This window comes from Euprymna scolopes, chromosome 15, assembly GCF_053919585.1.
Source record: "Euprymna scolopes isolate OS-2025 chromosome 15, ASM5391958v1, whole genome shotgun sequence".
Classification (NCBI taxonomy): Eukaryota; Metazoa; Mollusca; class Cephalopoda; order Sepiida; family Sepiolidae; genus Euprymna; species Euprymna scolopes.
The window spans coordinates 5,224,444-5,249,951 of record NC_136496.1 but is presented as its reverse complement, the minus strand read 5'-3'; the positions used below and the strand labels follow the sequence as shown (position 1 = coordinate 5,249,951).

Sequence of the window (25,508 nt, the reverse complement as noted above, 5' to 3'; positions counted from 1 at the left end):
ACTTGTTAATCATATTAACAGAAAAAAATTTTTGAAAAAATTAATGATTTTTAAGAAGGGGGGGGGTTCACTTTCTCGTTATAACGTTCTACTTCATTGCTACCTGACTTACTGTCCATTTCTTTACCGACGTGTCACGTGATTAGAACCTCTCCTTAAAATCTTTATTTTTTTTTTTATTTTTTATTTTTTTTTTCAAAATTTTTTCCTGCTAATATGATATTCAAGTTTGTAATCTACGATAATTATCGGGGGAAAAAAAAAACATTTAGAAAAAAATATAAAACGTGAAAAACACGCATTTTTAGGGGATAGCCACTTTCGTACAGGTTCACCAAAAAATCACTTTAAATTACGTTCTGACATTTTGTGTTTAAAATGGCAAGTCAAGGGAGATAAGCCAGATTGTCATACTGAATTGGTCGCACAATTTTTCTACAGTAAAACATTTTTAAAAACTCCTGATAAACCGCCCCCTTAAGTAAGACACTATCAAAACCCCCAATACTAATGATTACTACAATACTATCTCATTGATTACTGTACACGCAATAACCCTTATCCCTGAGTGGCCTTCGGGCCTTGATAAGTGGTGACCCCCCCCCCCGTGTAAAAAAACAACATAGTAAAAACTATACAATAAAACTTGGTAATTCGATAAATTCTATTTTTTACATGTAATTGTTTTTACTGGATCATTTTTAGGAATTTAAACTAATTTTGACATGACACATAAGTACGTAATGTCATCACCTGAAATGCGTTGGTTTAAAACATCACCAATCTGCACAAGTACCAAAATATGTTTTATTTAATTTTTTCTTAATTTCAAAGTTCGGCTTCTAAAAAAATCGGTCCGAATCTTAACTCTTTTTTTTTTTTTTTTTTTTTTTTTTTTGTGTACATAACAAAAAAAGATAAGCTTTTATTTATTTTTTTATTTATCCCATCTGGAGACATGCGAATTCCTTTTTATTATTTTTATTAGAGGATTATTTTTTCACAACTCGTCAGCTGTGAACGAATCCTATTCAAAAATTGATCCAAACAACATCGCTTCAACAAGTTAAAGTGCTTCGTGGCAAGGATTAAAAAGGAACACATTCTTGTTGTAGGCAGGTGCCCGCTTCAGCCGTCGCCGGCATCCACTCTTAGCTTCCCAGTTTCCTCTCCCCCTCCCCTTTTTATTTAAGTTTATAAATCTTGTCATTATTAATATTGTATGGCAACATGTGTGTAGTTCTCGCCTCAACGTAACTTTGATAATTACATTTTAACATTTTTATTTACTATTAAGCGATGTATGCAGAATTATAATTTTTAGATATGATTTTCAAGTTAAATTCAATTTTTACGTTTTCTTTTGTTTATTAAATTGTTAGGTGAAAGTACAAAATATAGTTGACCCCTCACCCTCTTCAGGTTAAGAATGGGTTTCTAAACAATAACGTTATTTCGGCACAATCCGTATTTTGCATAAGTACCTTAATCAAATATATAATGAAAAAACAAAATAATGCGTGCGTAAAATAAAAACTTGAGAAATTGAATTCAATTACGAAATTAAATCCTCCAGAATTATGCTCACTTTCCTCGTAAACAAGTCAGCCATTTTCACATTTTATTAGTTGAGGGGAAATACATTACTTTGTGACCCGTGCTTTAGCTTAACGTAGTAGAACTTTTTTTTATTTAAAAAAGGAATAATTTAATTACGAAATGAAATCCACCCAAATGGATTTCGTTTTCTACGTAAACGAACGTCAATCTTTTATTTACCTTTAAAAAAGGGAATAAATTAATGAGTTACTCTCCGAAAGTTGAGTCTTCGAGCTGCCGAATATAAAATCCTTTAAACTGTCTTCAAAATTCTTAGCAAATCCTCACATATTAAAGGAGTGAACGATTTGAAAGCTACTTACACCATTCAATCGTTTTATAAACAGATTAAAGCAATTATGATTTCAAACAATTATGGTCTAATGATTTGATTTAAGAATTTAATCATTAAATAATACCGTAGTAATTACATTTAACTTCCTATAATCCTATTAAAAAAACTAGAGTAAAAAAAAAAAAAAGAAATGTCATTGTTAAAAAAAAAAAAAATTGAAAAACAAAATAAAAAGCAGGACTCTTGGGTAACTTCAGGATATGTACAGCTTGTTCTTTTAATATATTTTTTTTTTTCAACCCTAAACAAGGCATACTGCTACTCTGACGTAAGAAGCTACTATTTGAGATTGTTTGACAGAGGACTGAGTTGAGCAGCGAGATGTCTGTTCACATTATTTAAACCTCTGTAGGTTAATACAGTCAGAGAATCAGGAAACGGAGGCAATTCTAACATCTAGCAGTTTGAAGGAAGAAGCTACGGGGTGGAACAATAAAGTTGTCGCCCTAAAGAAAACAACACTACAGCTTTATTTTAAAACTTTTTATTGAAAAAAATCAATTCAGGTAATTTGATTATGTAGTAGAACTGACATCTATTCAATGTAGCCACCTTCAGCCTCAATCACCACCTTGATACGGTCTGGAAATAGGAGTATACCTTTTCCACAAGCGTCGACGGGAGCTCGCCGAATACTCGGATGCTGGTTTTGGTGTTGTGGGAGGTCGTGTTGGTGATGTTCTTGACGTATGACCAAATGTAGTAGTCCAGCAGGTTCAGGTTGGGGAGGAAGGGGGGCAGTGAGAGAAGGATGGAGCAGCACTCCTTCTGAAGCCAAGCCTGGGTCTCTCTGGACTTGTGGGCCGGTGCCACACCCAGGGTCTGCCAGTGATCACCTGATTGTACTAATGATCACCACACCCTTCAGCACATCCAGGTACACTTTGGTGTTGACTTTTAAGTCAACTTCGAAGATGTGAGGTGGCATGATGTGGCCCTCACTTGAAACCACACCAAAGGCCATAACCGTGGCTGGAAACTTTGTTTACATCATCCCGGGCACGTCCTTGTTATTTGTGGCAATCCAGCAATGCATTTTGAGGGTGCTGGCAATGATCCTGTGTGTCACAACTTGGATCGGTAGAGAGCATTATACAGCGCCCCATCTCTGATCTCAGGGATAAGGGTTATTAATCTATCATACATGTTGAATATTGGACGTTTTCTTAATAAAATTTTCACAAAAATTTAAGCCCAAAAGACTTTCTTACTATTTTAGTAGTAGATCTACCGGCATCTGTTTCCTTCATTTGTGATTTTAAATGATGTATATTGTTACTGAAAATGTAAAGGGCCACTGTAATGTGGGGACAGATTTATAGAAGGTGCAACTTGTTGGGTGGGGAGTTGACCAGCAACTTCATCTGCATTTGTACGGCCGGGGCAAACAGTAAGTTGAAAGGGAATTTCAATGGTAAGCGGTCTGAGGAAAGAAACTATCAAAATAGAAAATTTTCCAGTATGTGAAAGGGTGAAATTTTGCTGCTAGTTGAGCGAGTAGAGGATATTTTCATTTAGGGGTACAAGCGAAGTAAGTTCTTTGGAGCACACGTTTAAAACAGTTATGTAACACTAGTGATACGATGGGCTGGAATCTGTCAAACAATGCAAGACTTATTAGGTTTGAAATTCTTATCTGTACCTTGTCCAAGAAGTGGAGGCATGTGGTTGTTGGTACACTAGCTCAGATGTGACAACAATATTCCATGTACTGGTGAATGGTGGCTTTATAGAAATATAGGATACTAACAGATTTAAGAAATTTTCTAGCCTGGTAGGGGAAGGCTACCTTTTTTATAACAAACGTTATAACATCTGCATATTTCAACTCGTGTTGCCTGAGAATGTGAGACTCCGTGCAATTATTTTATCGCAAACTAGTTAGGATTAGATTAGGGTTAGGACTAGGGTTGAAACTTGCATGTTTTTTGTATAGATCAAGTACTGTAGTAAAAAAATCACTGAAGATGCTAGTTTAAATTGTAGTTGAATGTTGCCAAAAATGTCCAGTTACCTTTAGTGTTACTAATGTGAATCTCCTTTCTTTTCTGTTGGGATGGCACCCCTACAGATTCTGACGATGGACTATTCCTGACCAGCATTTCCTATAAACAAGTTCTTCTACTTTCCAGTCAGTCTGAACCCAAGACTCAGATGGAGAGAGTTGTAACATTACTTGTGCTTCAGTCGAGCAGAGTTCCCACTCAATTAACATACTTGTCTGTATTTCTGTTAATATATTATTCATTTCACTGTTTCCAAATTTTCTTGTTGTTCCTTGCAACATTTACATCACAATAATTTCACAATTATAATAAATCTTTCCAACCACCAGCTGCCATCATTGAAAGCACCTTGTGGCTTTAAGAGAGCCAAAAAAAAAACCCTCAAAAAACAAGACAACAATGAGGTAGAGTTAACAAGAGAATGAATTTACAGAAAGTACAGATGCAGTGGGTTGCCAGAGACTGCTATTGGCTTGGTCATATCAACTGTGTCAGTTACCACCATTGTCACTGTTCATACCTTAACAAACCAGCACTCATGGCAAGCAGACTGAACCAGCTTCCTCTAAAAGAGGAAGTTTCATAGGAATATCAAATTCACAAATGGTCCCCAATAGCTTTTTATATCCTCGTCAGGGGAGATGATGACATTAGAAGGCAAAGGTGCAGCCCCTCTTCTGGCAAGGTTATGCTCACAGTTTTCTGCGGCCAGAATAGAGTAGTGATGTCCCTGCTTCAGTTCTGAGGAAATGAAGAGGAGCCATCAAAATAAAGAGGTAGGGTAAGATTAGCAAGACTATGCTCTGGTCTACTGCCAGATTAGAGATGCAGGTATATGGCTATGAAATACACCACCATTCTCCTTACTCTCTTTATCTTGCATCTCATGACTTTGGCATCTTCCCAGCCAGGAAGTTGTTTTTGAAAGGAAAGCCTTCTCCTAAATACATGCATACATACAGCAAATTGTCACCTGTCTGGTACTGATCAAGCTCAACATTTCTCATTTTTAGTGATTAATGTATAGAACAGTTTTCACTTTGTACTTTTATAGGCTTTTGTGTCCCCTCTTCTCCGATTTTTTGATTTAGTCAGTGTTGTGGCTTTGAAGAGTTGAAAAGAAATAGTAGAGCAAGGAAGTAGAATTAACAAGAATATCCATTTACAGAAAGTATACAAGTAATGGGTTGTCAGAGATTATTTTTTACTGTTGCTATCATTATCACTCTTCGTAGTGTTGGAAAGAGTTCATGTAGTGATGCCCAAGAGTAAATCAACAGAATGGTTTTCAAATTTGACGAGAAGAAAGTCGGAAGTTTCATTGGTCGAAACAGTGTGAATATAGCAACCAAAAATAAGTACAAAAACAAACACTCCATCCCTGGCCATCATTATAGTCCATCATTTACTTTTTCTTTGATTTATTTAACATCAGTTTTCGCTGTTCAGGAGTCAAACATTTTCTGCTATAAGAGTTTGGCCACATCTTTGAAAACATTTCGTAACGTTAATTTGAAAATATTAGAAAACCAAATAATCTCATAAAATATTTTATTAAATGATTAAAATCATTTTTTTTTTTTTTTTTTTTTAATACTTTTGGTGTAATACACCTTTTTCAAAGAAACTGTTTTTGTTTTTTTATTAATTAATTTATTTTTTAAAAGTTTTTCATGACTTTTCTGGTGGTATTAACCCTGAGGGATCAGTCCCTCATGGAGAGAGAAAAAGATATGTTTGATGTTGTTGATGATTGTTTTAAGTCTGCAATGAATGTGTATGATTTGCTACAGATTTTTAAATGTGAAAATATTCGCAAGCCCACTCTCCAGTTCTCACAAACTGTCTCCAAATTCCACTTTGTCAATCATTTCCAATTTTCCCATGACTTATCAACCTTCCTGCTATTCAAGATATTTTTTGGCAATGGTTTATCCAAGAGGTTGAACGCCCCACATGACCATACCGGTGTAACCGATTCATTCTAAGGATAATCTCTATGCTGAGCAAATGTAATGCTTTCAGCAAATCCTCTAACCCAGGCTTCCCAAAGTTGGTTCTATGGAGCCGTGGGAATCTAGTGAGCACTAGGGATCTGTGAAGGGCTCCAGAAGCCGTTTCTTAAAGAGGACCAAATAAGGAAAAATTAAATGGTTGCAGATATTTAATTATTGATCTTTTTTACTGAAAAGAGATGATCCACAATTACAGGTGTAAAGAGTTTCAAGATGGTTCATGAAAAAATAAATAAATTAAAAAAAAAAATGCACCAATTTTTGATTAATCAAAACAAAATGGTTGTAAACATCATCATTGGTTACTATTAAAATTTTAAATGTTTTTCATACTTATTTTAGAAATTATCCTGTTAGTAGTGCTCAGTGAAAAACCTTTCCCCTGCTCAGGGGCTCCATGGTGTCCTGAAGTTTGGGAAACCCTGCTCTAACCTAATGTGTTGGGTTTAGTCGGATTTCACATGAAGATCCATCTAATCATTGGTTTGTCATTGTGTTCCAGCCAAGTGAGAGAGAACTGGTTCAAGGCCCAACACTCGCTACCATAATGCTTCTGACACAGCTGTTATGCAATTGTTGGCCAAAATAAGTGTAGTATCTCTCTTATAAGAGGCCATCCTCCCATGCATTACTTCTTTTTTTTGAGGTGGAGGAATTTATTGCCTGTCATCTGGGTCCCACATTAATCAATGTGTATTGCTAGTACTATATGGGTATTTTGTTCCCATCCAGAGTTAGGGTGAGGGTTAGCAAGTTTTTTTTTTTAATAGAGTACTCTGGTTTTAATTTTTATTTATTTTTTGCTGTCCAAAAAGATAAAGGAATGTATCCAGGGTCATCACTCCCCATTAGCTGGGGATCACCTAGGTCATCGACATCTGGGGTATAAGCAGGGATAAAATTGTAAATAAGAGGAATATTGATGGACAGTGATGAAAGAAGACGGCCACTGGTGTAAGAGTAGGTAGCTGTTTTTTTTGTTTTTTTTTCTGAGTGTCCCCTCCCCTGTCCAGGACACTAATTTGAATCCTTGTATTTAAAGTAATAAAATCAAAAGATGAAAATGCTTTATGGTCCATCCTCTGAGGCTTTACCTTCTTTCTTTGAGAAGGGGTTGTTTTATCACTAATTGCCTGAGACGGCCCTCCAATGTTGACAGGGCTTTTTATTTTTGTTTTTATTAGGGGGTCACCGCTTATCAGTCCAAATGCCATTCGAGGATAAAGCTAAAGCAGCACCTTTCCGCTACAAGAAAAAATTGCGTTTAACCCCAAAACTACAGACTCCCTCCCTTCACACAAGTAAATACCAATATGTCAGCAGTAATTTCCGTAATGGTCTGCACAATCAATTAAAAAATAACATCATTCATAGCATTCCAAAAACAGATTCATGAGAAACTAGCTTTATGTATCCGGCGTCGCCCAGGTGTCTTTTCACGTTTTTGTTTTACTTTTTTTTTTCTTTTTTTTTTTTTCTTTACAGATTTTTTTTCACAGGATTTCGAAAGTTAAATTAAATTATTTTGGTATTGTTTAGCCATTAGATTATTAATTTATCCAACATTATAATTCTTAACTTGTGCTACAAGCGAGTCCTGGTCCCCTCCTTTCTTTTTTGATATTAGAGATCCTCCAAGATGCCCACTGTCAGCAATAGCATTGTGGTAAAAGAAACAGTGTACGAGGTGCCTTCAATAAGTTTCCAATTTTTTTTCGAATAGGAACTTTTATTGATGGTACATACATAAAACTATAGCCCCTCTTTGAAGTAATCTCCTCCGGCCGCAATGCACTTGTTGTATGGTTCCAACAACTTCTAGAAGTTCTCTTGTGTGAGCTTGTCAATTGTTTCATAGCGAGCTTAGGGAATAACCAAAAATCACTATAAGGAATGTGCAGAACTGTCTTGATGTCCATCTTGGTCAAATAGTCTGTGACAAGGATGGAGTTGTGGACTGGTGCATTGTCCTGGTGGAAATGCCACTGACCTGATTTGTATAGTGCTGGCCTCTTCTGATGGAGTCTCTTCCTGAACTACCTTAAAACTTCAAGATCGTATTCTTTAGTGACTGTCGAGTGGGAACTCTGTCTCTTGGTCTCTTGGTCATAGCAGTAAATTCAGCTTTCATTGCAGGTCATCAGAGCATCAAGAACTGCAGGATCTGAATTGATCAGCTCCATCATCTTTCTGCTGTCATAACATCTTTCTTTCTGATCTTCTCTGAACACCCTTGAGACAAACTTTGCGCAAATCTTCCGCATCTTCAGTGTCTCGTGAATAATTGTGCATACAGTTCCTACACTGATATCAAACTGTGCACTTCTTGTCTCTATAGACACATGACGGTCCTTATTCATGAAATTCTTTATTTGACCAATCAACTATGGTGTTCTGACTTCCTTACTCCTTCCACACCTCTCATCATCTCTCAAAGACTCCCCGCCTTTCTTGAATCTCTTCTGCCACTCAAAAACTGACTCAATTCGTGCAAGATGATTCAAAAGCAATCTGAAGCATTCCATATGTTTCTGTGACATTTTTTCAAGTTTAAAACATAAATTTATTACATATCATTCTTCTAAATTGTTCTCGTGTTCAGATTACATTTTTGAAATTCACCAGCTGTGACAGACTTTAGTAGAGTGTATTCCAATTCCTGCTGTAGCTGTTCATTTGAACCTGAAAATTGGTCAGTCATCTCATAAGATGTATAGCAATAACATACTGAATTTTCAAGAGTTTATGACAATTTTAAATGTCTGTAAAAAAAAAAAAAAAAAAAAAAAAGTCTGGAAACTTATTGAAGGCATTTTGTATATATAAAAAAAAAATGAATGCAGAATCCCATTTCAACATTTTAAAAAAGATGTTTTTCTTTTTCATATTCTTTCTTTATCACATTCGCATAACTTTCTCCCCCCCCCCCCTTACTTCTGTGCATCCTAACAAAAGCATATTGCCACGTGGATGTAAAGGGTTACTATTTTGGACCATGTTTACAAAGGAATATGTGAGGAGATGAGTGAGATGTCTGTTCGCATTACATTTAAATTTCTACATATTAGTAGTCATGGAAGAAGGAGGGAGGGAATGTCAAAGTCGAGCATTTCAAGAGAAGAAGCTATTAAAGTAGAAGGCTTTTTGTCATTTAGAGATTTCTACATTGAAGGGGTGGAATTTTGCTGCTGGTCGAGGGGGCACAAGTGTTATGAATTCATCAGAGTACATTCCGTTAAAGTACTTATAAAACAGTTTCAGGGATGCAACATTGTGGTGATGGGACAGAGGATGGAGCTTGATTGATAGTGAAGAATATATAAGATTGGAGACTTTTTGGTACTTATGCAAAGAAGTTACCATGCTAAAATAATGCTATTTTTTAGAAACCCATATTTAACATGGGGAGGAGGATGTTTTGTATCTATTCTGTACTTTCACCTAAAAATTTAATAAAAAAATTTAATAAAGATTGAAAATACTATTAAAATAAATAACATGTAAATCTGCAGGAGTTTGAAAAAAAAAAAATGGCGTTGCTTTTAAACTTCCCATGAAGGTCGTTTTTAATGTGGGAGAAAAGCAGCTCCCCAAAAAAGGGAGCACTCTGGCATTATCCAAATAAATAGTAATCGTCTCCGTATGAAGAGTTTCTCCTACATTGACCAAGGAGCAATTACTGAACAGATACTACCTGACTGGAAGGCCAGGCGGTTGCGTTTGCATTCGATTAGTTTTGATTTATTTATATGAAAAAGCCAAACAAACAGCCAACACGACAGGATGGCAGGAATTTTTTTGAAACTGATCAAAAAAAAAAAAAATGAAAGAAACCATTCTGTTTGCAAATCTGAGATATTATGATCGAGGATGTATGCGAAAACTCCTGGAATCTAACTGACGTGAGAACCCTGACGCAAAAAGTCTTTCATGGATATACACAAACGTGCGCGCCCACTTTGCCTTTCACATATTAGATGATTTACGATATAGGTGAGGGAAGATAGAAGACAGTTATATCAAAGAATACCCCCCCCCCCAAAAAAAAAAACGAAACATCTGTTTGGAAAATGGAGGCGACAGGTTGGAAACTAATTTCAATGTCAGCTGTTCATACTATTGCCTACTTGTAAAAAAAAAAAAAAAAGTCATCCCAAACTTTTGTTTGGTGCTACCAGATCAGGCTGTCTGAAGATATCATCTTCCTGAGATGAAGGCCCTGTCGGTGGGGCATTAGAATACACCGACTGCCCTCCCTGCAGAGGGTAAAAGTCCCTCAATGGGGGTCCTGGATATGACCTTAAACTATATCCAGTGGTGAGGCCTCAGCTTGTGGGCTTTGGGGAGTATGGAGCCACCCTTTAATTACTATTGCTCCCAGGTCCACTCTGACCCGGAGTGGTTCCAACTGTTAGGGTTCCAACTATGGGTTAAATAGAAACCGACTTGAAAACAACAAATATATTCTATTAAAAAAATTTTCTTCAAAATCTCTGGATTCGGCATTAAATAACCTGAAAAGGGTTGATATGCCGTAAAACAAAAACAACCAACAACCAATCCTGACTTAAAATGCACCAAACATTGATGCTATTGTTTGTTTTTTTTTTCTTTCCCTTCGCAAAACTCAATCATGTTCTGCAAAATCAAAAACAATATTTTTTTCTCTACAAAACAACCAAACCAATTTAGATATAAACAACGTGAAGACATGTTTTCTAAAATTACCATATTCAGCGTTAGATAATCCGAAAGCGGTTGATATGCCTTAAAACCAAAACAACCAAGGCATATTTTTTATGTCCATTAAAAATGTCAATAAAAAAAATCTGTCAACATTTTTGTTTTCATAATAAGATTAAATGAAATTCTTTTCTTGATTTTTAACACCACATAATCTGAAATTGGCTGACACTCATCATAAATTTGTCACAGATTTTTTTTTTTTATATGCAGTTCACACCGACATCAGTCATTGCATGTCATAAAAATTTAATTTTGTTACCTTGACATCTCTTTTGGGTCACATATGACAAAAATGTTCAGCACAATCACGTTGACACATTGGTTCTCACCAGATCGCCAGTTAAGCAACGATGAGCCTGGCCAGTATCTGATGGGTGACTATTTGGGAAGACTAGGTGCTGTATGTACCGCACTGAGTTGCAGAAATTTCCAGGTTGGTATCTGAGGGTGCATTTAACTCTCTGGGGAAGATGCATCCCCACATCAAAACCGAATGCAATGGGGAAACTGCTGTCTTTGTCTTCCCAAGATTTCTATGGCTCTTCGATTTGGGGAGCTGTGGTCACCAATGCTGTTAAAACAGCAGGTCTGTTGATGATGATGATAATAACAACAAAAATATTTAAAAAAAAAAAAAAAAAAAGTTTACACTAAAACTTCAAAACTTCAAAAAACAATGACTAAAACACAATTTATTTCAAATTATCAAACAAATTCATGTCAAATATTTTTGATTTGGAAATTCAGTTTTATTTATATTTTTTATTTATTGTTTCTTTGGTAATATCTGATAATTGGACAACCTTTGCATTCTTATAACATGCTATCAATATTTTAATGGACCTGCAGAATTAATTTTTCGAAAGAATAGAACTGGATGGGGATTTTATGAAAAAAGAAGAAATACTAAAAAATTATAAACATTGATTTTGCATTTGAAAATACTTTAATGAAACATGTTGCTACAAACAATAAAACTTTAATCCTAGGACCCCCCCCCAATGTATTTTTCAAACATTAGTTTGCAAGAATTAAGAGTGGAAAGAGTAAGCTCAGGCAATTTCTGCCATTACTAATCAGCAGAGCATTATCGCTGTCAATCAAGGAAAGAGTATATTGTTCATGTGTATACAATGTGATGATGTATAGTGTGGTTTTGGAAATGAAATGTGATTAGTGAGCGTTGAGGACATGCGTTGAAAAAGGGTTCAATGTACATGTAATGAGTCTTAAAGATGGGTTTAGTTCTGATAATCTTAGGAAGATTAAATCTGAACAGTTTAGGGAGATGTATGTAGAACAGGAGACTTTGATGGTATGGTCGCATTGAATGGATGGATGAGAGTTCCTGATTTAGATGTAGAACCATTGAGGTCGCAGTTCCAGTTTTTTTCCTCCTGAATGGATCAGAAGATAGCAAATTGCATTGTTATTATGACTGAACTTATGCATTCATGACCTGAAAGCTTCATTTCTCTTCGGATATTGGTGGTGTGAAATGTTAAGACAGCAACCTCTGTCATAGACGCATGTCAAAAGCAGAGATGCGTCGTTAAATTCGTGCAAAAAGTTCCTTAAGAATGGCGGTGACGATGTAGAAAAATAAATTCGGGAAAACAAAAGGTCACTTATTTTAATGGTACAGCTCTCGTCTTCATAGCTCTTCAATTTTGAGTTAAGAAAATAGGAGGCTTTACTTTTGGAACTACCCTTGTACATAAATCTAAGTAATCTAATTATGAGTACATATCAACTCACTTTCCCCACAAAAAATCTATACACATGCTCATAAATACACACCTGTTTCACATGGCATTCCTAGACAATGGACACATCCCCACCTCAGCACCATTCAAAATGATCAAAGAGCGTAACATGATATTCATGGGTCCGTTGACCTCTAACCTGAAATTTGACACTTCTTAATAAACTATTACTAGTTGTCTCTACCCCTTCCCTCCACTTTTGTTCTGCTTTTTGTAAACTATGCCATTCATATCTGTTACTCGAAAATCTAGAAGTTATAAGTGGTTGTAATACTACTATTTTCTGGAGAGGAAAAAAATCTTTCTTCCATCCTCATTAATCAAAATGTTGATCAGGATTATGCTTTTTGATAAAATTGATTTGTAGTCAGTTGTAGGTTGCATGAGTTTGGTTGTAAAACACAAACTCACAAATAGATTAGCTTTACTTTATATACAAGGGTCGATCCAAAGGTAAAGCCTTCTATTTTTTTTATCTCCTAAAGTTAAAGAGCTTATCAGAAGAATGTGACTCAGCAGGATAGCCAATTTGTAATCGGGATCTGTAAAATGTTGTTGACTTGTGATGGGGGGTATGAGACGAATGGATTCGCCAATCATTTTTATAACCAACGGCTGTGCTAAACAACCAATCAAAACGTCGCAAAATTATTATAAAAATCGTCAAATTTTGGATTCAATCAGTTTGCCATTTGCTACGTCACGGACCGCATTTAATTTTTCGCCGCCATCTTGGTTACTGATCTGAACTACGCCGCCATCTTGGTTACTGATCTGAACTACGCCGCCATCTTGGTTACTGATCTGCACTAAGCCGCCATCTTTGTTCAACACAAATGTCTCAAAACTTATCAATTTTTAAGACCAAGGTTGCAGGTGCAGGAATCTCTAGAAGTTTAAAGTAATAGAGTATCACTGGGAACGTCAAAGGTAAATTTGATGTGATCTCTGATTTGCAAAAGGTTTTCACCAAATCACATCCGCACCCATATAAAATAAAGACATGAACAACTTCGGAAAAATAATGACATCTGACAAAGAACCTGAGATCGCTGTATTGGGATGAAATAACATTTATGTTTAAGAAACAGTAATTTAAGTCATTCCAACATTAAGGTTTTTGCAATGAGTATTCATTAAACAGGTTCAGTTAATTCGTGTCTTGTGGAAAAAGGATGAAATTTAAGATTACTGATTTTCATGAACAGTGACACGCGTTGTTTTCTGAGGGGAAGAAAATAATCATTAAAACTTGTAAACATAATGCATGTGTGTTCATCACATATGAAAACCGCAGTTCGAAATAGCATTGTGTGAAAAGAAAAATAATTCTTGTTTGATATGGTAACTTTCCATGTTGAGAATTTAAAGTGCATGACGCACGCAAGGTCATGTTGGATTGTTTAACGTCCCACAAGGATGGAGTCTAATGTATGTGCCTTGGACAGGCAACGATGATTTTTAGTTGTAAAACTGCATCCTGAACTGATTTGATTTTCGCGGACCATGTGTGTTCTAGAACATTCCAGTCTGTTTGTGTGTATCACTATGCGTGGAACACAACATAGTTCCTTTATCGCATGTGTGCAGATGGACAAATTACGACATTGTGTGTTTGCGCGTTCTGTGGGCGTTGAAACGGTGATTGCTATGAAAATGTCCCTGCCAAAGATTTGTTCCGGTCGTGTGCAGACAGGTTATATACAAAGACAGGAGTGGAACCATTAAAACGCGCAACCTTTTGCGCTCCAGAATTTATTTTTCTATATAGTCATCACGATTCTCAATGCATTTTTGCCAGGAATTCAATGACACCTCTATTTCTGATGCATGTCCATGGCAGGGATTGCTTTCTTGGTCTCACACCATAAATATCTGCAACAGAGAGATAAAACTTTCAGATCGTGAATTCATAAGTTCAATCATCATAACAATGCAATTTGCAATCCCCTCTGATCCATTCAGGTGGAATAAAAAAATAGGAATCATTACTTCTGGAATAAAAATAAAAAAAAAATAAATAAATATAAAAATAGACTTTACGACACCCCTTGCTTATCCGTCCTTCTAACTAAGGTTGTCTGCTAAGTAGGGAAGGAGAACAATACAAAAAGATGGAAAATGAAGATTCTGATTGCTGGAGAAGAGAACGCTGTGAACAACCTCGTTCTCCTTCTACTCTCCTCTGTGAACACTCCATGGCTATTCCAACGGCTGGACTTTGCAAGTCCTGTCAAATCGAAACATCAATCGTGAAGATTGAGACTTGTGACAAAACCCGATACTCAGTCATGAGTGGGAGGTTCCACCATCGAGATAAATAATCTTGTTTCAGAAGTGTAAATCCCTATATTAATTTTATTTATTGCGGACTATTATCCGCATCTTTCTTAGTTGTTGTTTCACAACGTTTCGGCCAACTATTCCTCTGGCCTTCGTCAGATGGTAAACGTGACAAGAATTTCTTGACTGCATGACAGTAATTGCTGAGTATGCAGTTAGGAGATTCGGAGTTCCTATCCCGTTGTGTTTATCACCATACAAGTGCCAGAGGAATAGTTGGCCGAAACGTTGTGAAACAACAACTAAAAAAGATGAGAACAATAACCCACAATAAATAAATTAATGAAAAATACTCATCTCAATAATGAATTCCAATTAAATAAGATAAATCTCTATATGTTGATATTTTATGCATATTTTAAATAGTCTTAAATAAATTCGTGCCAGGCAAGAACATAAAATGAACATATTAAAAATTACTCTGGCATGGATAAAGAAAATGCATTAAAAAAAAAAAAACGGTTAATATCAATCAATAAAATGCATATTTCCAATAAAAATGAGCAGAAGAAACGAATCACTAGCAATTTATAAAGGAATCTATTAACTATTGTATATTAAGCTCTATTTTATTTATTTTTTTAGAAAATATTGAGCTTTCTCTCTTCTTTGGATTAAATTTGCATGGATTCAATCAAAATTTTTCTAAATAAGTTTTGATTGAATTATAATTTAATCACTCTTTTACACATAAGATTTATATAGATACTTCCAAGTGAATTTTTTTCTACATAAGTTTTGAATAAATTATGATTAAAATAATTCATATACACTCTATCTCTATCATGTATAATAAATTTTTAGCCATTTGAATTCTTTGCTTCTGCTTCTCTCTTTTTCACATTTAACAAATTCTTAGCTATTATGCATTATCGTTTTGAATTCTTTATGTGCATTTCAGTATTATGCAACGCCCCTTCACTATGGACGGTTGTAAATGCTGATGGTTTTAAACGTAAAAATAAATAGTTGTAAAGATTAATGATGATTTAATGGATCCAATCAAAAATACTCCTAAAAATATGAAACCTGAAATCAAATAATATACGAAATACATACTTCTCCCCCACTCTCTAGCTGTGCCTAAATCTAAACGCAGATTCCATGAATAAAGCTTCTTTCCCAAAACTGCCCGCCTGTGAAACACTGTTCTACTGGCATGCTTCCCGGCTAAATACAACATTGTTGCCTTCAAGTCCAATGTAAACAAGTTCTTGTTGAGCCGACCCTATAAATGATCAAATTCTACCCAATTTACACTATTAACGATAACTTCACTATCGCCTTACATTCATTAATCCTTATCTTTGAGTGACCTTCAGGCCTTGATAAATGACGACTCCCATGTTAAAACAAAACATCCACAAAATTATAACAAAGCGACTGGAATGATAAATCTACTAATCGGAAAATTGAATAGAAAAAAATAATTAAAAAAAACAAAACAAAACTGTTCTTTTATAACATTTGTCTTAATAAAAATATACTGCCTAAATTTGATACTTTTTTAATAAAAATATACTGCCTAAATTTGATACTTTTTTAATAAAAATATACTGCCTAAATTTGATACTTTTTTAATAAAAATATACTGCCTAAATTTGATACTTTTTTAATAAAAATATACTGCCTAAATTTGATACTTTTTTAATAAAAATATACTGCCTAAATTTGATACTTTTTTAATAAAAATATACTGCCTAAATTTGATACTTTTTTAATAAAAATATACTGCCTAAATTTTATACTTTTTTAATAAAAATATACTGCCTAAATTTTATACTTTTTTAATAAAAATATACTGCCTAAATTTGATACTTTTTTAATAAAAATATACTGCCTAAATTTGATACTTTTTTAATAAAAATATACTGCCTAAATTTGATACTTTTTTAATAAAAATATACTGCCTAAATTTGATACTTTTTTAATAAAAATATACTGCCTAAATTTGATACTTTTTTAATAAAAATATACTGCCTAAATTTGATACTTTTTAAATAAAAATATACTGCCTAAATTTGATACTTTTTAAATAAAAATATACTGCCTAAATTTGATACTTTTTAAATAAAAATATACTGCCTAAATTTGATACTTTTTTAATAAAAATATACTGCCTAAATTTGATGCTTTTTTAATAAAAATATATACTGCCTAAATTTGATACTTTTTTAATAAAAATATACTGCCTAAATTTGATACTTTTTTAATAAAAATATACTGCCTAAATTTGATACTTTTTAAATAAAAATATACTGCCTAAATTTGATACTTTTTAAATAAAAATATACTGCCTAAATTTGATACTTTTTTAATAAAAATATACTGCCTAAATTTGATACTTTTTTAATAAAAATATACTGCCTAAATTTGATACTTTTTTAATAAAAATATACTGCCTTAATTTGATACTTTTTTAATAAAAATATACTGCCTAAATTTGATGCTTTTTTAATAAAAATATACTGCCTAAATTTGATGCTTTTTTAATAAAAATATACTGCCTAAATTTGATGCTTTTTTAATAAAAATATACTGCCTAAATTTGATGCTTTTTTAATAAAAATATACTGCCTAAATTTGATACTTTTTTAATAAAAATATACTGCCTAAATTTGATACTTTTTTAATAAAAATATACTGCCTAAATTTGATACTTTTTTAATAAAAATATACTGCCTAAATTTGATACTTTTTTAATAAAAATATACTGCCTAAATTTGATGCTTTTTTAATAAAAATATACTGCCTAAATTTGATACTTTTTTAATAAAAATATACTGTCTAAATTTGATACTTTTTTAATAAAAATATACTGCCTAAATTTGATACTTTTTTAATAAAAATATACTACCTAAATGCACATGCACACCTCGTATATCGAATGTAGCAGCAATTTTTGGAAATAAGTCGTACACCATTCACTATAATTATGCAATTCTTACAGCTGTATACCTAGAAAATGGAGTCCTAAAACTTGAGATAGTTATATGGGACATGAGAAAGAAACCATCCTAGAAATTAGTGTCCAAGATGATGCTGAGCCAAACAAAACTGAGAGGAAAACGATAATAAAATACATAGGTCTTATGTACAATAAAAAAACAAAAAAAGAACTGGAATCTTAGGAAATACACATACATCCATCGTTCCAGTAATAAGTTTCAATAAGTTTCCAAACCTTTTTTTCGTATGGCCACTTTTATTGATAGTACACGCATGAAATTCTAGTCCCCTTCGAAGTAATCTCCTCCGGCTGCAATGCACTTGTACCGTTCCAACAACTTCTGGAAGGCTCCCTGGAAATCCTTGTATGGTCGTGTCAATGACCCTCATCACAGCCTCTTTCATCCCATCAATTGTCTCATAACGACAACCGCTAAGGTTTTCCTTGAGATTAGGTCATAACCAAAAGTCACAGTATGCAAGATCTGGATTATAGGGAGGTTGAGGAACTGTCTTGATGCCCATCCTGGTCAAATAGTCTGTGACAAGGATGAAGGTGTGGGCTGGTACATTCGCGCAAATCATCTGCATCTTCAATTCCTTGCGAATAATTGTGTGTACAGTTCTTATACTAACATGAAACTGCCCTTATTCTCTCTATAGACACAAGACGGTCCTTATTCATGAAATTCTTTATTTGGCCAATCAACTCTGGTGTTCTGAATTCCTTACTCCTCCCACACCTCACATCATCCCTCACAGACTCCTTACCTTTCTTGAATCTCTTATGCCACTCAAAAACTGATGCTCGATTCATGCAAGATGGTCCAAAAGAAGTTCGAAGCATTCCATTTTTTCCATTCTGTGGCATTTTTTTTTTTTTTTTTCAAGTTTAAAACAGAATTTTATTGCATATTCTTCTAAATTGTCCTCACGTCCAGATTGCATTTTTGAAGTTTACCAGCTGTGATAATCAGGCTTTAGTAGGGTGTATTCCAATTCCTGCTGTAGCTGCTCCTTTAAATCTGAAATAAAAATCAGTCAGCCATCTCATAAGATGTATAGCAATAACATACTGCATGTTCAAAGTCTACAATAATTTTAAATGCCTGTACAAAAAAGTCTGGAAACTTATTGAAGACACCTCGTACTTCTATGCTTTGTATAGTTATTGGAAAATGTCTGTGATTTATCGTCTGAACGCAGATTATTCTGCGGAACATCTGATATCGTGACGGATCATTGAAAATGTATGCTTTCATTTTGTACTAGAGCGACAGCTTGGTCTTATTTTTCCAATTGTTCATTGAAATATTTTTATTTTTGTGTCATTTGTGCATATATAAAAAATGTTTTTTTCATTATTGACTTACATTATTAAAACCTGTTTAGACACTTGAAACCGAGGAGGATGGGGAGAAGGTATAGATATGAACGTTAATTGTTGTAGATACCCATGTGGAATAAGAGAGCTTTTGCCATTACTAACCAACAGAGTATTATCACTATCAACTAAGGGAAAAGTCTAGCATATGTATGCAATGTGATGATATATGGAAGTGAAACCTAACCGGTCAGAGTTGAGGACATGCGTTGCATGGCTAGAAATGATATGAGAATGATACAATGAATGTGTAATGCAAGTGTTGAAGACGGCTTAGTTTTGATGACAGTATCGGCAAATGTGTGCAGAACAGGAGACCTCGGTGACATGACTATATTGAAAGAATGGATGAGAATTCTTCAGTAGATGTAGAAAAGTTGAGTCAACAGAGGCAGGGACAAGAAAACATGGGAGGACTTTATAAGGATGGATTTAATTTCTAAAAGCCATTCTCTGTATGCCGGCATATAAAATGGATGTTAAACTAAATATGATGTATTCGTTTATCCGAAAGTTCAAATCCATTCAAATCTATGGTATTCACAAAATCGACTTAACAATCTAGTGAGAGATGTCTCTACAGCCTTTTGTTCTAAAAGGGAGACATTGCTTGTACTTTTCTGTATCGTTAGCATCATGGAAGGTGCTTTATTGAGCGCCAATCTCTGGCTTCTCCCTGTAAGAGATTCACAGCAAGCACTCATCTTACTACTACAACTGCAATGATACTTCCCTTAAGTATTCCTAACATTAAATGTAATTTTCATGTACAGAATTTCTTTCCAAGAACTTCTTGTCTGTGAAACACGTTGATGTACGACTGCTTCTTTGCAGTGACTGTTCATCAAATTCAATATCAACAAATATGTTATAACCAATCTTTGTTCAGTTCCATGAACAAAGCTTTTTTCTTAGAACTGCATGCCTATGGAACTTTCTACCATTTGCCGGTTTCCCTCCTGACTTCAACATGGATGTCTTCAAGTCCAACATAAACAAATTCCTGATGAACTGCCCCCCCTCCCTAAGTAATGACACTTTATCAAATCTCCAATACTAATGAATACTGCAACACTATCCCATTGATTACTGTACACAAAATAACCCTTATCCCCGAGTGGCTTCTGGACCTTGATAAGTAGTGACCTTCATGTAAATAAAAAAAAAAGAAGCTGATAATCCATTTCATTAGTCCTGATCCTTGAGTGGCTTTTCCTTTGATAAATGGTGACTCATCAAACACCCTATCTTCAGTTGGATGAGTAACTTAACAATTTGTGTTTGATTAATCGTTTACAGCACATTTTGTTTATAAAAAAGTTGACATGTCATAAAACAAACCTAACCAAAGAGAATGAAGAGGGTAGAGGTGTATTTTTAAAGGAATATCTCCTTAGCTGCATTTGGGTAATGCCTGTGTATTAAACCAGCATCCATGGATTGTCTGATTCACTTTCCTGTGTAAGATGAGTCCAAACAAGAGTTGTCTTTTGAGATCGCATGTCAGCTGCTGACAAATAAGTCAATAATAATGAATGCAGTCATGAGTCGAGAATCACCCCCCCCCTCACTCAATCTCCAAGTAACACTTCCTGTTGAATGGGTTCATATCGACGCAATATGGATTTTCGAAAATCCATATTGCGTCAATTCAATTGCTTTTTTAATCTTATCGCATATCACGCTAGTTGATTTTCTATCCTCAAACCATCATCTCTGTATAAACCTATGTCCTCCATCTTGATCCCACTGTTCAACTGGTCCTGGGTATGCCCTTAAACTATATCCGATGGTGAGGCCCCAGTTTGCAGGCTTTGGTGAGTGTGGAGCCACCCTTTAATTGCCATTGCTCCCAGGTCCACTCTGATACGGAGTGGTAGTACCTGTTAGGGTCCCAACTATGGGTTAAATAGAAACTGACTTGAAAACAAAAATATTCTATTAAAAAACTTTTCTTCAAAATCACTGGATTTGGCATTAAATAACCTGAAAAGGGTTGATATGCCATAAAACAACCAACCAACCACTATTCAATGTTATATTGTGCAGTGTATGTATGGTCCATTTGTTGGATTTAGCTGAAGCCTCAATCTCATAGACGCATAAAAAGATTGGTACTTGTACAGTTTAATCAAGACATTAAAAAATGAAAATATCGAAAAAAGTTATATTGTATGTATCCGTTATGGAATAAAGTTCTCTGAAAAATTTTTTTACTTAATTTGATCAAGTAGTTTTTTTTGTTTTGTTTTTTTACAACGAAAAACAATTTTTATAATACCGAGCAAAATGTTTCAATTTTTAGGAAGAAAAGTTAGTATTAAAGATGGTGAGGGAGTATCGGTGCTGCTTCAAAGATGGCTACCTTCATTGCGCTCTCATAAAGACGTGTTTTTCCACTGTAAAAAAAAACAAACAAAAAAAAACTACTCTATCAAATTAAGTGAAATTTTTTCGGAGATCTTCAGTCCAAAAGAGATACATTTTTTTTTTTTTACACAGTGATCACCACTTATCAAGGCCCGGAAGCCACTCAGGGATAAGGGTTATTGCAAGTACATTACGTTAGTGAGGAGATTTGCTGAAGTGTTTACTTAAGGGGGCGGTTCATTAGGAATTTGTTAACATTGGACTTGAAGACATCCAAGTTGTAGTCCGGAGGGAAGCAGGCAGACGGAACAGAGTTCCACAGGCGTGCAGTTCTAAGAAAGAAGCTTTGTTCATGGAATCCGCGTTTTGATTTAGGCACAGATATAGAGTGGGGGAAATTTTTCACAGTGGATTCAGCTAGATGGGTGTTTTTCGTGAAAGATTGGCGAGGAGGGGGACCAGAGATTGGAGTTCAGACGAGCATCTGCCATGGAAATAACGATAAAACAACAATATAACCTTTTTTTTTTTCTTCGATATTTTCATTTTTTAATGTCTTGATTAAACTGTACAAGTACCAAAAAATCCATTTTTCATCTATTGTTCACTGTTGCTAACAAGGACCCTAAAATATTTTTATTGTAAAAATTCTCAATGTTGCTACAGTAAAATTAATTTTTACACCAATGTTCTACCGACTTACAGAGCAATAATAACTAATTACAGGTTATTAATAAGTCACTCCCTATTTTAAACTACTTATGATTACTACCTTCGTAAATATGTTAAATATGTGTAGATTTTTATATATCTAAATGTACAGGATTCAACTTAAATTAATCAATGATAATTTATACAGCCTAACATCACAAGTGCATTTGAGAAGTTTTATCACCGCACAAGCAGAAGGGCCTGGCATATAAAATCAACAGTATCTTCTTTGATAAGACAGGCGTACGTTCGAAATGAATGTTTCCGTTTAGAGCGCGATTGGAACATGGTACATAACTTTTGCATTTAAAACTGTAATTCCAGCTGTTATACCAAAAATGTTATAAAATCAACTGTAGACTTCCTACAGTGTGATTTAGATTTAAATGTAAAACTAAGTCGCTGTGGAGAGGCATGTGAAGCTTCCTCCCGATGCACCATTGTGGGCTCCTGTCCAGAGCAAGCAATCAATTGCTATGATTGAAAAATTTTGATGGCAATAAAAGTATTGGAAGCGTGGAACGTTCATTCATTTTTTATATATATATATATATATATATATATATATATATATCTGCATATTTCACTAGGTTCAGCTACTCTGATGAGTAATAGACAATGAAACACATGTCAGTGGATAATTATTTAAAAAATAAAAAAAATTATACCTGCATGCCTAATTTATATAGCAAAGTGTGTGTGTGTATATATATATATATATATATATGATGAAAATAATGGAAAATAGTATTCCGACAAAATAGAGAAAATAAAAAAGGAACAAACCGTATTATGTGTTCACCAACGTTTCGTCTTTATTTCGAGACTTCCTCTGGGTGAATGAGATTAAGAAACCAAAAAAAAAATACCAGTACAAAATATTTGAAAAAGTTTCACGTGCACAGTGTGACGTAGTTCTATTTAAGAGAAACGGAAAAATTGATGTTGGAAATTCAAAAAGGAAGGGGGGCTGGCGCTGTTAAAGAGAAGGAAATTTTAGTGACGTCAATTAGTCATTAATTTAATTTTAAAACTATGAACGCAAGTTTATATTCTTATTGGGAAAAAGATATATCTGTTGAAATTTAAATATAAGTTTGTAACAGGAATGAAATGAGTGTTTTTTATGTAATTTATTGATTGAGATTATGTGTTAATTATTACAGGGGGTGTTTGAATGGTGTGAGAAAGTTAACCTGTGTCCACAGTTAAATAATGTTCTTTTAATAACAGTTTACTTATTAATGGCGCTATGTTATAGAAACCTCCACGTTGTTTAATAGTGCTTGAAATTGCGATAAGCGCATATTCAAATTTCAACAGATATATCTTTTTCCCAATAAGAATATAAACTTGCGTTCATAGTTTTAAAATTAAATTAATGACTAATTGACGTCACTAAAATTTCCTTCTCTTTAACAGCGCCAGCCCCCCTTCCTTTTTGAATTTCCAACATCAATTTTTCCGTTTCTCTTAAATAGAACTACGTCACACTGTGCACGTGAAACTTTTTCAAATATTTTGTACTGGTATTTTTTTTTTGGTTTCTTAATCTCATTCACCCAGAGGAAGTCTCGAAATAAAGACGAAACGTTGGTGAACACATAATACGGTTTGTTCCTTTTTTATTTTCTATATATATATATATATATATTAGAACCTCAGGATACAGTATTAATCCGTTCCAGGGTTGGGATCGTAAGGTGAAATCACTGTATGACGGGGCCTAAGCAAAATTTTATACGGTACATATTAAAAATTAGTAATAAAATACAGTACAGTATATAATACACATGTATATAATCAAATAACATAAATAACACTGTAAGGCGGGGCAAATACTATAACCAGGGTCAGGAAAAACATATTCTACATTGTAACCTGAAAAAAATGTATCCTAGGACCACCGTATCCCGAGGTTCTACTGTGTGTATGTGTGTATATATATATATCTATATCTATATATATATATATATATATATATATATATATATATATATAATCTCATCAACTCTAAAAGTGGATACTATTCGATTCATTTAAAATAATGTTTTGTATATTTTGTTTCAATCATCTGCTTTATTCATCGAGTGTTTGAATTAAAATCTGAAATTTTCTTTTTTAGATCGAAAGACTCTGTGATCGAGTCCAATCTTCTACTTTACTCGAAGATCGAAGAGATGCAGTCCGTGCCCTCAAGTCACTCTCAAAGGTATGCAAAAAAAAGTTTGATCTTTGTTTCATAAACATTCCATACATTTCAGTTTATTGTTGTTACATTGAGGGAGTTGAAGCATGAGATTTATGTAGCTGTGATATCACAAATAAGAGAGCGGGAATGACCTCTTTCCTGGTTGGACTTTAATGAGAATGAAGGTTTTGCATGTCAAAACAATTCCTCACTCCCATCCATACCCTGCTTGGCGGGGGTGGAGTACATATTAATGTCAATTTAGTGCTACAGTTCATGCAAATGGTTTTCCAGGTCAGGGTTTAATAAAGAAGTAAGAAAATGAGTTCTCTAGTTTTTAGTTAAAATAGCTGATTTCTACCAAATCACTAGGTCCTTACCTTCTTATTTTTGTGTTGCAATTTGGCTGGATTTTACATGTCTTTCTCTCTCTCGTTTTATCTGTCTCATTTTCTGCTTTTCCTCTGTTATCTTACTTGTCCCTTTCATAAAAGTTCTCTCTGAAAACTGGAAATGTTTATTTTGCTTTGAAAACTAAGACTTCAAAGGATGCATGATGAGGGTTAGGTGACTTTTCTTTCATCTCCTTCTGCCGATATGTAAAACTCAGCGTCTTTTAATTTTGACTTTTTTAGTCGACACGGATTTCTGTTGTTTAGAAAAGTTAAAAACTCAAATTAAACTAAGAAAATAATCTGGAAAATTGAACGATCAACATGATTAAATTGTAAATTTTTCTGTTTAACATTATTTCACTAATGGGTACTTGTTTAGTTTAATAAAGACATTAAAAAAATGAAAATATTGAGAAAAAAATTATATGGTACGTACCCGTTAGGGAATAAATTTCTCATAAAAAAATTTCCCTTAATTTGATCAAGCAATTTTTTTTTTTTTTTTTTTTTTTTTTTTTTTTTTTTACAAAGGAAAATCAAATTTTAATAACATTGATCGGGTACTAGTAATACGCAACGTGTACGACTACACATAATGGACACTACCGGATAATAAGCTCCGCTTACCCTTTATCCTATCTTCGTAACCATTTTTGCTAATATATCTTTCTGACACCT

The 25,508-nt window shown here is 34.1% G+C and overlaps 1 protein-coding gene across 4 annotated transcripts in view; it reads left to right on the top strand.

Moving 5' to 3' along the window:
- The window catches only part of LOC145293702 (general vesicular transport factor p115-like), a 129,882-nt gene that overhangs the window by 8,051 nt on the left and 96,323 nt on the right, over nucleotides 1–25,508 (top strand). For all 4 annotated transcript variants that reach the window (XM_080140130.1, XM_080140133.1, XM_080140132.1 and 1 more), the window contains exon 2: nucleotides 24,370–24,456. In XM_080140130.1, the coding sequence (XP_079996256.1) occupies nucleotides 24,370–24,456 (87 nt within the window). The remainder of the gene's footprint in view (nucleotides 1–24,369; nucleotides 24,457–25,508) is intronic.